This window comes from Martes martes (genome assembly GCF_963455335.1).
Source record: "Martes martes genome assembly, chromosome: 10".
Lineage (NCBI taxonomy): Eukaryota > Metazoa > Chordata > Mammalia > Carnivora > Mustelidae > Martes > Martes martes.
This window is the reverse complement of record NC_137898.1, coordinates 77,915,656-77,930,582: the sequence shown is the minus strand read 5'-3', so window position 1 is coordinate 77,930,582 and position 14,927 is coordinate 77,915,656. Positions and strand designations below refer to the sequence as shown.

Below are 14,927 nucleotides of genomic sequence, written 5' to 3'. Positions count from 1 at the left end.
TCTGTGTATTTTATGTAGCTGGCTTATTATGGTCCACATTACATTACTAAGATTCATCCATTTTGATGCTTAAAAGCATAATTAATTTCCACTGATCTGGACAGTTATAGTTTTTCTTGTGTCAGTAAATGTTTTGTATCATTTCCAGAGTCTTGCTTTTTTCAGCCTTTTTGTTATGAATACTCTTACATGCATCTCCTGGTGCATATAGGCAGGTATTTTTCTAGAATACATTTGATATAGCTAGAACGGTTGTCTTTTGTTAGTATTTTGAAGAAGTTTGATCTGTTGTTAGGGTTCAGGATCGACTGAAAGGAAGGAAGACTTGATGCAAGATTTGCCGTGATAACTGTAGTTAAAGTGTGAAATGATGGCAGTGAAAGTGAGGTGGAAAGGACAGACCTGAGAAGTTACAAGGAAGAATCCAAAGGGATTTGGGCCTGATTATATAATTTATTACTTATTGAACAGACACTTACTGAATGCAGAATAATGGTACTTAAAGCCGCTAAGCACTCAGTGAAAGGAAGGCCTGACAAGGCAGCCTTCTGTTTTATATATGCTCTCAAACAGTGAGTTTTGAAGGAGCAGCAGCCAGAGTTTTAATAAGTGCAGTCTCCCTGTAACTTTGCACCACTGGAAGTTTGTTCTTTCTCTTGCTTCGGGCTTCCCAATTCTGCTGCCCTTTCTACTTTCCCAAAGTAGGGAAAAGTCAGAAGGAACAATCATAAGTGGTTCCAGGAACTTCAGTCAGCATGAAAGGTGGAATGGCAGCATCAGGAATGGGGATGGGTGGAATGATGTTGATAATGGCTAGTTGCTGGTGATGTTAACACTCATAATTTGATTAAGGTGGTGTATGATAAGTTGCACCAGGGTCAAGGTCCCATTTTCCCATTTTGTTATTAATATTTTGGGAAAAATACTTTTTTCCCAAATATTTTGGAAAAAACACTGTTTGGCCTTAAAATTTTGCCCGCTAATTTTGTGTGTTTGGTGGCGGATCTCATTTCCAGCAATGAACACTGTGGTGTTGCAGTTGTTATTTTTTTATTTCCCCTCATTCTTTCAGCATTTATTAATTGAAATTCTTCTATAAGGAAGATTTGTCCCTTCTCTCTCATTTATTTATTCATTTATTTATGTTGGTATGGACTTAAGGATATTTATTTTATCCTTTGAGTTATAGTCCAAAACTATCAGGGTTTTTTTTTTTTTTGGTTGTCGTTGCTCAAATTGTTCCAGTTTTGACCACTGAGAGTTCTTTTATTTTAGGTTCTTTGTCCTCTCAGCATGCCCTCTTCCGTTTTATTTATTTTTGATCATGTCCTTCACTTTCTGGTACCACAAGGTGCACCAGGCTCATATTGTATTTTTGGCCCTAGTCCTGTAATCAACCACTTTGCCAAGGATCCCTGATTGCCTTTATTGGAGAACAGTATTTAGAAACCCAGATACGTCTGCCAGGTGTGCTTGTTGCTGCTGGGACTCTCTTAGCCCTCAGTGATCAGAGTGAAGGGAATATGTGTATATTTCCTAACCCATGTATATACATCTGTAGCTGTTAAAAACACACATGCAAGCAAGAGTTTGTACTTACTCTAATCCAGCCCTATAGGGTTCATTTTTGTCTTCTCCCTTTTCTTATTTGGGAGTTCTTTCTCTAACAGTTAGAAACTTGGATCATATTATCTGTAATATATTTACTTAATTTTTTCAGTCTTGGTTGACATATAAGGTAATTTCAAAATTGCTGACCTCTACCCATGAGAAACAAATTTACCAATGAGTGTACAGTGTTTACGTAGGTTATTTTAGTCTTTAGCCTTACTATATATAGTCAAAACACCACTTGTGTTTTGGCCACAAAAGGCCACGAAAGGCCAGCTCCTTTCCCCCCAGCCCCTTCAACGTGATTATGCAGTTCTTCTGTAATAGTCTTGGGCTCATTTGTCACCCTCTGCATTCTTACGTACTTTTTTATTGCTTCAATGGACTTATAAAAAACAGGGTTTGTCCTAGTGAGTGGCTTCTCGTGAGCCTTTTACATTTTGCTTTGTTTCCCATTTGTGTCTTTACATGGGCTGGTTTCTTTCTCTGGCTGAAAAAGAAAGTAGACTGCAAAGCAGAAGAGGACCTTGTCATACAAAATACTTCCATCAGAATGTTTTGGTCAACTTTTTGTTTGTTTGTTTTGTTTTGTTTTGTTTTGGTCAACTTTTAAGTCACAAATCAGAGTCAGTCCACCAGTATAATGTTCCCTCTTCTGTGAAGGAGTCAGTGTTCTGTGAAAGCACAGTTACATCGTATAGTATTCATGTTATCCGTTTCTTCAGTAACTGTGATTATGTCATACCCTCGATAGGTGTTTTTTTAACATAAAAACATCTTTAGCTATAGGAGCCTGCAGCTTGTCTGATTACTTTCAGCTCTTCCTTGCATTCCTTCTGCTCTGCCATGCTCCTCTCCTTGCGGTCCTTGAACTCGCTGAATACGTTCCCGCTTCACCACCTCTGCCACCCATCTGCTCTAGGACTCTGCCCAGGACTTAGCCCTCTTTCTAGAATTTTCTTCCCTTGCCTGCTCGATCCCTCGTTGTGGTTCTCTGCTCATGTGTCATGTGACAGAGTGGCCTATCCTAACTACCATAGTAGCTTAGTAGCATTCCCATTCTGTGTCACTTCTCCCTCTATCTCTCTTTACAGCACCCACCACCACCTGACGGGTGAAGTGTGAGTACACATGCACACACATGTACATATTGTATTATTGCTTGTTCCCCCACTAGCAAGGACTTTGTTCCGTGCTATGTCTTTGGTATCTAGAAGAGGCCTGGGACACCTGGCACAGAGTAGACCCACAGGAAATATTTGTTGAATGAACGAATGTTGATTTGCCTTAAGTGAATGCTAGGTTGAAGTATTTGGACACTTACTAAATTCCCAGTGATAAAGTCAGTGTTAGGGAAACTTCTTGCCTTTCCTCACTTTGGGTTTTCACGTATATTTTAATAATAACAGCTAATCTAGGTATAAAACCAGAGTTTGCAAATCTTCACATAATATTTTATTTAATATTGAAAACTCATCTCTCAGGTAAGACTGAAATTCTTACTTCCATTCTTTTCAGTAAACATGTTAAAAATGGCTGGGCATGTGTAGAAATTTGTTTTTATTCTACAAAGTTTAGACTTCACTCACTTTCATTTTCTGCCTCTGTGAATAATCAAATCAATTTATATGTTTCCACTATTGATAGAGCTCATGCTGCTGCTTTTCTAATTTCACTTCGAGCTCTTCCCTGCATTCGTTCTGCTCAGCCACACTAGGTGAAGCTCATGCTTTTCTGACTTGCCCTCTGTAAAGCCTTTTGCAATTTGCCTCTCAGTGTGGAACTGACCAGTTTCTCTTTTGTGGCTCCGACCTGTCTGTGTCTTGCAAATTTGTAAACCTGTTGAGGGCAGGAATTAGGTATTATCTTTGCACCCCTAATCCCTTGAATAGTTTCTGGCACAAATAAGAGTTGTAGTAAGGCTTTAATGGATGGAGAAAGAAAGATCTGTATATCTTTTCTTAATACGAAGTGTTCCTATAGCTCTGGATGTTTATATTTATTTTTTAAAATCTTTGTATAGGAGTAAACACGGAAGTACTAACTTCATTCCAGAGCAATTTTTGGATGACTTCATTGATCTTGTTATCTGGGGCCATGAGCATGAGTGTAAAATAGCTCCAACCAAAAATGAACAGCAACTCTTTTATGTATCACAGCCTGGAAGTTCAGTGGTTACTTCTCTTTCCCCAGGAGAAACTGTAAAGAAGTAAGTAATTATTATATTTTGCAAATCAATTAGAATAAACAAATCTCTTGCTATAATCATTCTATAGGTTCAAAGTACTGATGGTTTTTTATATGATAGATTTCTTTAGGAAGATTGATTATTTGATGTAGTCTTACTAGTTTCCCAGATCTTAAGCCATTTCAAAGGAGAGTGTCCCAATAGTGTTAATTATTTTGCTGCTTATTAGGCATATTCAGGGCTAACACTTTTACTAATTAAATTTCAAGTTAGAATGCTGTGGATGATGATCACCAATTTCACAAAGTCCATTTATAAACAAATTCACTGTATGCCACTTAATTGAGATTTTTCTGGTTATAAATGCAACATTATAGTATATCTCGTTTATTTTAATTCTTTAGGGGAATTACATGATAAAGTAGTTAACGGTGAATAAGCCCAATTTTTATAATGGATTTTACCTTTTGAATCCACTCAGATTTTGATTGTTATGATGATAATAACAGGTTTAAAGAATATGGTAGTAGGATGTAAATTTGGCTTTTTTTCTTCAGAGTTCTGCTAATTCATTTTATGTGTGTGTGTATGTGTATACTCACACACAATCCATATATGTGGCATAATCTGTCTGTTGTCATGGTCTGGTAATGTTGTGTCCTACCTACTGCCATCTTCCCTCACTAGAGTGTATATTTGTTCAGGCAGGGGAGGTATGAGTGGATTTTATTCTGTGGATGAATGTTAACATTTTTTTTCCGATGATACAGTGTTCAGTTGTTAAAAGATTTTTTTTTAAGACCATGCTTTTATGGAGAAATATTCTGTAGGAACTTAGAGATACAGTAGTTTTGGTGTGTACATTTTCCTGAGAAAATTTACAGTCTGACTACTTTCATTTCCCTCATTTCAGACATGTTGGTTTGCTGCGAGTAAAAGGAAGAAAGATGAATATGCAGAAAATTCCTCTTCACACAGTGCGGCAGTTTTTCATGGAGGATATTGTTCTGGCTGATCATCCAGACATTTTTAACCCAGATAATCCTAAAGTAACTCAGGCCATACAGAGCTTCTGCTTGGAGAAGGTAATCCTCTAGATAAAGGTCGATGAGATCTGCTTTAGCTGAGAGGTGATTTACATTGAATTAAATAACTTCCGTAGAGTAGGAGAAGTCTTTGTACTTGTTCCAGTCTCATGAAGCCCACAAGGAAGCACTGTTGTTCCATAAATGAGTTCAGTTGTATCAAAGACCTTTTTTCTAGTCTTGGAGATGGAAGAACATTAAACATAGAAGAAACTTTCATTAAGCCCCCTCCCAGTTCCAGTCCTTAATCTTTTCTTTTTTTTATTCTTATTTGGTAATTTGTTCATTTTATTTCTGAAAGCAAGGAGTGGCTTTTGTTGGTGAATGGGAAGATACTGTGGAGGATGAGGAAAGCCTTAGCATTTCTAATAATCTCTGTTAAGCATCCCTTTCACCCTGAAAGCTGCCTCCAATGAGATCTTCAAATGTGCCTGTTATGTGCCTTGTAGCTTTGGCATAGGTACCATACCTCACCTTCCATGCAGGTTCCCCCTCCCCAAACTCTGAGAAATTCTAGAGCTGCTGCAGAGGTTGTGCAAATGCACTTAATGGTATGTAAATGGACAGCTTAATACCATTAATTGCTGGCAGTCACTATAATTCTTGCAATTATCACTGATATTCATCCATTGTATATATATCCTGGGCACTGTTGACAGCATTTTGCATTTAATCCACTCAGCAATGCTTTTAGTAGGTAGGTCCTATTGTCCGAATTTTATGGAAAGAAGAACTGAACCTGAGATGAAATCACTTACCCAGTGTCACAGCCTTCCCAGGGCATGTAACTCACATTAAGACTGTGGTTTCTGTGTCTATTTCTGTGTTTAGCTCCCATGACACTCTGTAGGTAGCTGTCTGAAGCTTCACCCTGAGGAGGGTATGTCCACAGGGTTGCACCCAGACTCACAATGTCCTTAGAGCTGAAAGAGCCTGTTTTCTGAGTTGTTGCAAATCAACTCCTCAGAGTTCTCTTGGACTGAGGTCCTATGTGTGTCCTTGGGAGGTGGAAAATGGCTTGGTTGGTCAGGCCTATGTCAGGTCTCTTAGCCTTGACACAACTGACCTTTTAGCCCAGGTAATCCCTTGTTGTGGGAGGTTACATTGTAGGAGTTCAATCTTACAATGACCTCTGACTTCTAACCCACTAGATGCCAGTAGTATCCTTCCCCCAAGTCATGACAATATTTTTATTTTGAGATTAAAGAAATGCTTGAAAACGCTGAGCGAGAACGTCTGGGAAATTCTGGACAGCCAGAGAAGCCTATTATCCGACTTCGGGTAAGTTCTGTGTAAAGAAATTAAACTTTATTGATTTTCTGAGGACAGTACTTACACGGTTTCCATAAATTTTTTTGTTTTATAAGTTAGGAAGGAAAGTATATACAATAATAAGAGCACTCACCGTCTGGCACCAGAAATAATAAAGCTGTCAGGATTTGAGTTAATCGTAGTTTGACTCTGATAAGTTTAATCTTTTTTCTTATTTTTTTCATTTTCTGAATAGTCTGTTGTTCTGCTTAATAAGTTGGCAGGATCTGACTCCATCTTTTACTACCTGTCTCCCCTCACTCCGTGTGGCGTCCTACAGTTGTCCTCTCACACACTCCCTTCCTTCATGTCTGCTTGGTGAGGCCCCCCCAATGAGATGGCACCCCCACATCTTCTCACCAGCGCTCCTGATTTCACTTACCCTCCCTTTCTTTGTTCTCCACAACACATCCTCCTAACCTACTAAACGCAATGTATTTATTTTGGTTCTTGTGTGTCCTCAGCTACAAAACCCTGAGCTCCGTGAGAGCATAGAACTTTGTGAATGTTGTTGACTAATGTACCCAGAGATCTCAGAACAGTTCTGGCATATAGCAAGTGCTTGAGAAATATGTTGAAAGAATTAAGTATTTGAGAATATTAAAAAATTTAAAGAAAGTGAAGCACTTCCTTTGCCTGTAAACCTACTTACTCGTTTCCGTCATCATATTAAAAAAGTAACAGACCTCTTTTTTTTTTTTTTTTTTTGGTCCCTGTGCCTTTCCCTTCAACTAGTTCTGCCCTTGTTTTTATTTTCTTCCAAACTCCTCAAAATACGTAGTCCTTAATTGCTCATTTAACATACTGTTCCTCAGTCCACTATAACCAAGGCTCTGACACCATCATCTCAGGTGGAAAAGGTGGCGTTCAGTTGTCAAAGGCGGTAGCTTGTTTTCATCTGGCTGAATCAGTCTTTGGTATTCTTTTCTTCAAGTTATATTTGACTGAACCTCTCTCTTAGCCTTCTTTTCAGCCTAGGCATATGGCTTTAAGGACCACCTATAGAGTGATGATGCCCACATCTTTACCTCCAGTTTAGACCTCTTTGTTGAGGTCCAAGAGTCCCCTCCCTCCCCCCACCACCAAGCCTGATACTTAAGAAGTAATCAAAGCATCAGCACTGACGTCACCTGAGAAACTCTCTTTCTTTCTTTCCTTCTTTCTAACAATTACTGCTTTATTTGTGTATTTATTTACTTACTTATAGAGAGGGGAGGGAGAGAAAGAAGCAGAGGGCAGGGGGCAAGGGAGAATCCCAGGCAGACTCCAGGTCTAGCAGGCAGCCAGATGTGGGGTTTGATCTCAGAACCCTGAGATTATGACATGAGCCAAAATCACAAGTCAGAAGCCCAACCGACTGAGCCACCCAGGTGCCCCTCCCGTGGGAAATTTTTTAAAATGCAGAATCTCAGGCGCTACATCAGACCCGCTGAACTGCGTTTTAGTAAGATCCCTAAGAGATTTGTATGCATGTTAAAATTTGAGATACTCTGGGATATATAGTGAGAAGATAATGAGTACAGTCTAGAGCCAGAATGCCTGGGTTGCTATACAACCTCGAGCAGTTGGATCTTTTGTCCCTTGGTTTGTACCTCATACAGTTATAGGATCAAAGTGAATTAAATATCACCTGTTGCACAGTAAGTAATCTGGTCCTTTCTGTACCCATTGTCATTGCTGAAGTTGAGCCCTGACTTTGTCTTATCTGGCCTATAAATGCAGCTTCTTTCCTGACTCTGCCTTCAGTTTCTCCCTACCCCCACCCCAGCCTATTCACACTAATGCCAAAGTCATCTTGGTAAAACATAATCTTACATATCTTTCCTGCTAAAAATTACTTAACGATCCCCTCGTGCTAATAGAAACAAGTCTTGCATGGCATTCAAGGGTTTCATGACCTGGTCAAAACTGACGTACTATTTCTGCCAGAGCCTTTTAAGCTCCAGCTATATTAGGCTAAAAGTTACTGCTCCCTGGGTCCGGTGGAGTTTATTCTACTCTTCCGTACCTTCACTCATGTTGATCCTGCTGTGTGCAATGTGCTTCTCTCCTTCCATAGCATTTCCTTCAGCATCCACTTAAAGCTTTCCCCTTTTCCAAGAGCATGTCTGGACATCCCTTCAGGATCAGCGCTTCTGCCTTTGTGCCCTCGGTCTGCTTTGTATGTACTTGTTAAACACCAACCCCATTCTGCTTGTACTTATTTATTTACATGTTTGTCCTCTCAGTCAGCCTGTGAATTTCTTGACAAACAAGATTAAACTTCTTTATGGCTATATCCCTGGGCCTTAGCGGAGTGCCCACACATTGTAGACTCCTCAGTAAAGTTTGCTTAGTGAATGAGTTTTTGGACTCTTAGGAGCAGAAAATTACAAATCAACCTAAGCTGGAGTACAGTTGATAAAATGTATGAAGAGTTTTGGGGAGACCTAATAGCCTGAGTGTTTAGCATTTTCTGTTTTATATCATGGTTGCTGTAGAGATGTAATGCGTAGTTGCTCAGAGAGGACCACATAGTTCTCTTTATCGAGGCAGAAGATGCCATGTTTCCCATCTATGTCTGCCTTATACCATTAGAAGCCAGCACAGTTAAATAGAGAATTGGCATTCCTTTTCCTAAACACAGTGAATTATTAAATCATTCATGAAATGAAAGGACAGATATTTTCATTAGTAATAGTCCAAGAGTACATTGTATCAACTAAGGGACCCTCATTAATTTTATGATTCAGTAAACAAATACTTTCTGAGTACATTTTGTTCTGCATGCTGGGGGACACAGTGACAACAAAACAGAGGGGATGGAGCATGACAAATAATATAGAGGACAAGGGTAGATGGAGAGGAGAAGGGAGTTGAGGGAAATTGGAAGGGGAGGTGAACCATGAGAGACTATGGACTCTGAAAAACAACCTGAGGGTTTTGAAGGGGCGGGGTGGGAGGGTGGGGGAACCAGGTGGTGGGTATTAGGGAGGGCACAGATTGCATGGAGCACTGGGTGTGGTGAAAAAACAATGAATACTGTTACGCTGAAAATAAATAAAAAATTAAAAAAAAAAATTTAAAAAACAAAACAAAACAAAACAAAAAACAGAGGGGATTTTGAATATATCTGTCTTACGGGAGGTGGAGGTGTGAGGAGAGATATAAAAAATAAATAGCAAATAAATGAACAAAATGCCAGCCAGTGCTAAGTGTGATGAACAGTGTAAACTGGGTGGAGGGGGTGGAGGGTAGGGAGGTTTCAATAGGCTAGTGATGTGGTACGATGCCTGTTCCCAGAGCCTGTTTTTAGAACAGCTAGTTTGGAGAAATGATTATATCTCTTGGGGGAAAAAATTTTAGTATGCATTTCTCTTTGGAAAGGTCTCTGTATGGCTGTAAACTTCTTAACTTGAAAGAGTCTGCCTGACTGTGACTTCTAAATAGATACTGTGCTTTGAAGGTAATCATTTCTCAAAGCTAACAGGTTGCATTTTTTTCCTGCGTGGATTTTCCCAGCATTTCTTTCTTACCCCTAAGTTAGTGAAAGTATACCCCTAAGATGATAGACTAATTAATTAATGCATGTAGGGCTGGCATTTTACTTAAGTGGAGAATTTTCTCTCTGTTTTGAAAGTTTAAACATTTATGTTTAGAAATTTCACCTCCTTTCTAGGTGGTACTCCCGGTGCCTAGGCTCTTAGTGTTACTATAGGGAAATGTTATCATTCATACCTTGTGGGAATACTTGCTGTGCTTCAGGTCTGTCAAGCAAAATGTCTTGTGTAAACTCATAAACCTTCAAAATTTTGTTTTCTCAGTAGAATAAAATGTATTAACATCATCATGATCTTTAACATGTATTATGGAACATCTATTAACTTTAAAGTATTGAGCATAAATGTAAATAATGAAATTGGTAAACTGTTGTATCTGGCCTTCATAGCTTGTTTTATATTTCCAGGTGGACTATAGTGGAGGTTTTGAGCCTTTCAGTGTTCTTCGCTTTAGCCAGAAATTTGTGGATCGGGTAGCTAATCCAAAAGATGTTATCCATTTTTTTAGGCGTAGAGAGCAAAAGGAAAACACAGGTAAGCTAGTTATTTTCACAAATTAAAAAACGCTTTTTGCAGGGTTTATAAAATTCAGTCTTTAGTAAAAGAAGTAGAAAATAATAAAAATATTTTTATATGATTATTTCTAATATCTTAAACTGGCAGTTGGAATAATTAAATCTTTTGTCTTCTAAAAATTCGATAGCAATTGTTTCAAACCTGAAGATAACAGTAAAGAAAGGGAAGACTTTCTCTGCGGATACAGTTTTTACAAACAGTTATGCCTGCTGAGTAACAGTGCATACAGACTTTAAAAATTTATTGCTCGGGGTGCCTGGGTGGCTCGGTGGGTTAAAGCCTCTGCCTTCAGCTCAGGTCATGATCTTGGGGTCTGGGATCAAGCCCCACATCAGGCTCTCTGCTCAGTGGGGAGCCTGCTTCCCCCTCTCTCACTGCCTGCCTCTCTGCCTACTTATGATCTCTCTGTTAAATAAATAAAAATCTTTAAAGATTTATTGCTCAAAATTTATATTATTGACAGTACGTTATTCGTGTTCAGAAAATATACTTAAATTTTGCATCAAGTATTTCAGCTTTTGAGTATACAAGATTTAGGAAGACTCCAGTCTTTTAGAATAAGAAGTATCTTATAGTTTAGTGTTTCTCATGATCAGATAATTAATTTCTAATTAAATTTCATAAAAATGAATTGCCCTTATTTTAAATGCATTTATAAAAAGAGGCTGTCAAGCTGAAATAGTGCTTTTTTTGTAAGAAATATGATCTTCTTAAAGCTATCGAGTCAGAGAATTTTTATGGAAAAATATGGCCCTTGTTTTATAGGTAAAGCTATTTAGGTTTTATTAATAAGCTTCAATTTTCAGTGTCAAGTTGTGACCAGATTCTTTGCGTGTTAAACAACCTGAAACATTCATTCAGATATTTAAATGGAACTCATAAAATACTGTTTTAGGAAAAAATCCTTATCAGATAATTATTTTCTTATGCTATGAGTTTCATCTAGTTGCTTGTTCATAGTGGTTTACTTTAATTGTCCATCCTTATCAATACCTTGAGATTTTATGTAGCATTCATCATAATACAGATTATAGAACTAGTACATTGTTACTTGAATTTCATACATAGTTTTATTCTAATTGTTCCTTTTTGGTTTAAACATAAATTGCTAAACAGAAACAACAACCCTTTCACATGTTTCATTGAGAGCATTTTTTGTTACTTTGGCCAGCTCTACTTCTCAAGTACCTGTGTGATACTGTACAAATTACATAAGCTCTCTGATGTTTGATCTTGTCTGTGAAATCAGGATAATGACTGAGCCTGCCTCATAGAGTCATGGTGAGGATTAGATGATACGATATGTGTAAATAGTCTAAACATAGTGTCCAGCATCGTAAAATGTAGTAATAATACTTAGGAAGCTGTGTTAATTCTACTGTCTTTGAGGTTTGTTTGGTTTTTTTTTTTTAACCATCTTGAGATTTGAAAAAGATTTCTGCTCACTAGCCTTCAAGCACTTTGCAAGAAGCACACTGAACGTCGTGCCTCTTTACCCTCCAGGCCACATATTTTTCCCTCTGCCTCAAGTACTTTTTCTTTTCCCTGTGTTGCTAAGTGAATCTTAGTTATTCTGCAGTCTTGATTCAAATGATAGCTGCATCTGATACGTGCACATTATTTTCAGTCTTCTTTGAGAAGAACCAGGGTATTTCTTCTCTGTGTGTCATACTCTCTGTTTTTACCTCTCGTAGCATTTCCCGCCTTTATTTTCATGACGTGCCCTTACCAGCAGGGATCCTGTCTTTTTTCACCATTTGTGTTTTTATGACCAACATCTGCCAGATGGTTAATATTTGTTTTCCTGACAAAGGTTATCAGCAGAGTAAGTCCTGGACCCTCTGCTTCTTGGTTTCCTACCAGTACTCTTTGGATTCTTTACCTGCTATTTTTAAGGCAGCTCTCCCGCTTAGGAATGCAGCAAAAGTGCTGTAAGCAGACATCCTATTTGTCTCACAGAATATTAAAAAGGAACATATTTAAGGGCTGAGATTTAATTAAATGAATAATTTCTGCAGTTTCATTAAGGACATTCTTAAGTGAAACTGGCTTTCTTTGTTTTGCTTGGAGCTGTGTGGATGTGGTGGTCAGTGTTGTACGGTTTCAACCCACTGCCTTGACTTGCAATAAGGAACCCACAATTGCTTTTTTTATCATCAGGGCAAATGGCAACATAGCGGAACAGGTAAATAGCATCTTGGTGTTGTTACAAAAGGAGTTTTGTCCCTGGACATCCCCTGAAATGGTCTCGGGTATCAAGTCTGAAGATCACCCTTTGAGAATAGCTATAGGAGACATAAGACTCAGAGATAGGTAAGGAAATACACATTTTGAGGAAGACTGTGGCTTTTAGCAGTAATGCCATGTTTTTGCCTCAAAACTTACCATGTTGAGCAAGCTGATCCTTAACCAAGTCTGGCCTTATCTCCTGTACTGAGCCAAACTTGCCATGAATTTGGGCACTTTCAAACTGTCCTAGAAGCTACTGTTTTTCCACGAACTTCTTTTTTCTAGGAGAAGAGATCAACTTTGGGAAGCTCATTACAAAACCTTCAGAAGGAACAACTCTAAGAGTAGAAGACCTTGTCAAACAGTATTTTCAGACTGCAGAGAAGGTAATTTCTTAATTACAGCCTGCATGTTGAAGAATGGCTCTCTGAGGATAACTGACCTTAATTCGGGATATGTATAATGGATACTTGCAACAAAAGGGATCTTCGCAATGTCTCCATGAACTAAGTGGGAAAACAATGAATTACATTCACTTCTGGTTACTCTTCATCAAGAAAAATCGGTGCTTAATTATGGTATTATTTTGGCTGTTATTGTTGCTATTGTTTTGCTCTTCCTTTTTATCTCTGCTGCATGTTTCTGAATCCAGGATTTATTTCTCTTGCGTCTAGATGTAATTTCAGCACAGGATGGTGAAGCTGCTTTCATTGTCATGAGTTTGTGTGCCTTTAAGATTTGGTTCTATTAATTGCCTGTTGCTGCTGAAACAAATTTCCACAAACGTAATTATTGAAAATAAAACTCATTTGTTATTTTACAGTTCTGTAGTTCGGAAATCTGACACCAGTCTCACTGGCCTAAAATCCAGGTGTCAGCAGGGTTGTGTTCTTTTCTGGAGACTTGAGGGGCAAATCCATTTCCCATCTTTTCTAGTTTCTAGAAGTGTCCACATTTCTTGGCCAACAGCCTCCTTCTTCCACCTCCAAAGCGAGCAATGTTACATTTCTCTGGCCATTTTCCCCCAGTCAGGTCTCCCTCTAACTTCCTCCTTCGGCCTCCCTTTTCCACTTTTAAGGATGCTAGTGATTATGCTGGGTCCACCTGCCTAGTCCCTGGTAATCTGCTGATTGCACAGCCAGCTGATTAGCAACCTTAATTCCATCTGTAACCAACCATAGTTTTCCTTTGCCGTGTGACATATTCACAGCCCAGAGATTAGGATGTGGGCATCTTTAAGGGGCCGTTACTCTGCCCACTACACTGGTTAAGCTAAACTCTTAATCATCAGCTACTGTTTCAGGACTCTACATCCCAACCACTTAGGCCTCTGCTTTCCCACCTGCCTTAAACACTACTCTAGTTTCTTATTTGTACTTGGCTTTTTCTGGCCCGTAAAATTTATTAGTAGACTTACTTATTGTCTGTTGTTTTGTTTTGTGTTTTTATTTGTTTTCCCTTCAGCAGCTAGATAACTTTTTCATCTTTTTCCCCTGGTAACATTATACTCTAATTTTCCTAGCTTGTATAGAATTATTTGGTAAGGAATAGATACTGATTTCTGCATCCATTGATTTGTACCTCTTTTACAGAATGTGCAGCTCTCACTTCTAACAGAAAGGGGAATGGGTGAAGCAGTACAAGAATTTGTGGACAAGGAAGAAAAAGATGCCATAGAGGAATTAGTGAAATACCAGTTGGAAAAAACACAACGATTTCTTAAAGAGCGTCATATTGATGCCCTAGAAGATAAAATCGATGAAGAGGTAACCAATTTGGGGTGGAGAAATCTAATTAGACACTCTCTTCTTAAGAGTAGCCCTGACTTTTCTTTCTACTAAACCACCATTTAGTCTCTTTGATTTGTTTTGTTTCCTCGTCTATAAAATTGAGCTTGTGAAATGAGGATTAAAGTAGAAAAGGTCTAGAACAGAATCATGGTTGAAACCCTTAAATGTTAGCTTTGTTCTCTATAGATTGTATCTTCTGGAAATCATGAAAATGCTTTAAAATGAACTTCAGATTCAGGATGAAAACTTCTGTTCTTTCCAATTTTTTAGTAAGTTTTTTTTGAGATTTGGTATTTCATCTAGAAATTCAAATTCATCTCTGAGCATAAAAGCAGTGGAAAGATCAGAGGAGAAGCTCTTGAAGTTTGCACAGAAATTGTAAATGCTTACATGTCAGATTATCAAAAAACAAAATGTATTATCATGGGGAAGATACTTTTATGTGGGCAAAAGAAAGGTTGATAGTCACAATATTAAAGTACCTTAGTAAATGTTAAGAAAAATAGTAAACATTTCAATAGAAACAATGAAAAGAGACATGAATAAGTGGTTCACAAAAGAAATTAAAGTGGTAATAAGCGTGTGAAAATGATGTTCA

At 38.3% G+C, this 14,927-nt stretch overlaps 1 protein-coding gene across 1 annotated transcript in view; it reads left to right on the top strand.

Annotated features, from left to right (window-relative positions):
• MRE11 (MRE11 homolog, double strand break repair nuclease) overlaps positions 1-14,927 on the top strand; it is a 77,962-nt gene that overhangs the window by 21,049 nt on the left and 41,986 nt on the right. The window contains exons 8-13 of the mRNA XM_080815946.1: positions 3,635-3,820; positions 4,713-4,884; positions 6,085-6,165; positions 10,142-10,268; positions 12,825-12,925; positions 14,132-14,305. Of these exons, the coding sequence (XP_080672072.1) occupies positions 3,635-3,820; positions 4,713-4,884; positions 6,085-6,165; positions 10,142-10,268; positions 12,825-12,925; positions 14,132-14,305 (841 nt within the window). The remainder of the gene's footprint in view (positions 1-3,634; positions 3,821-4,712; positions 4,885-6,084; positions 6,166-10,141; positions 10,269-12,824; positions 12,926-14,131; positions 14,306-14,927) is intronic.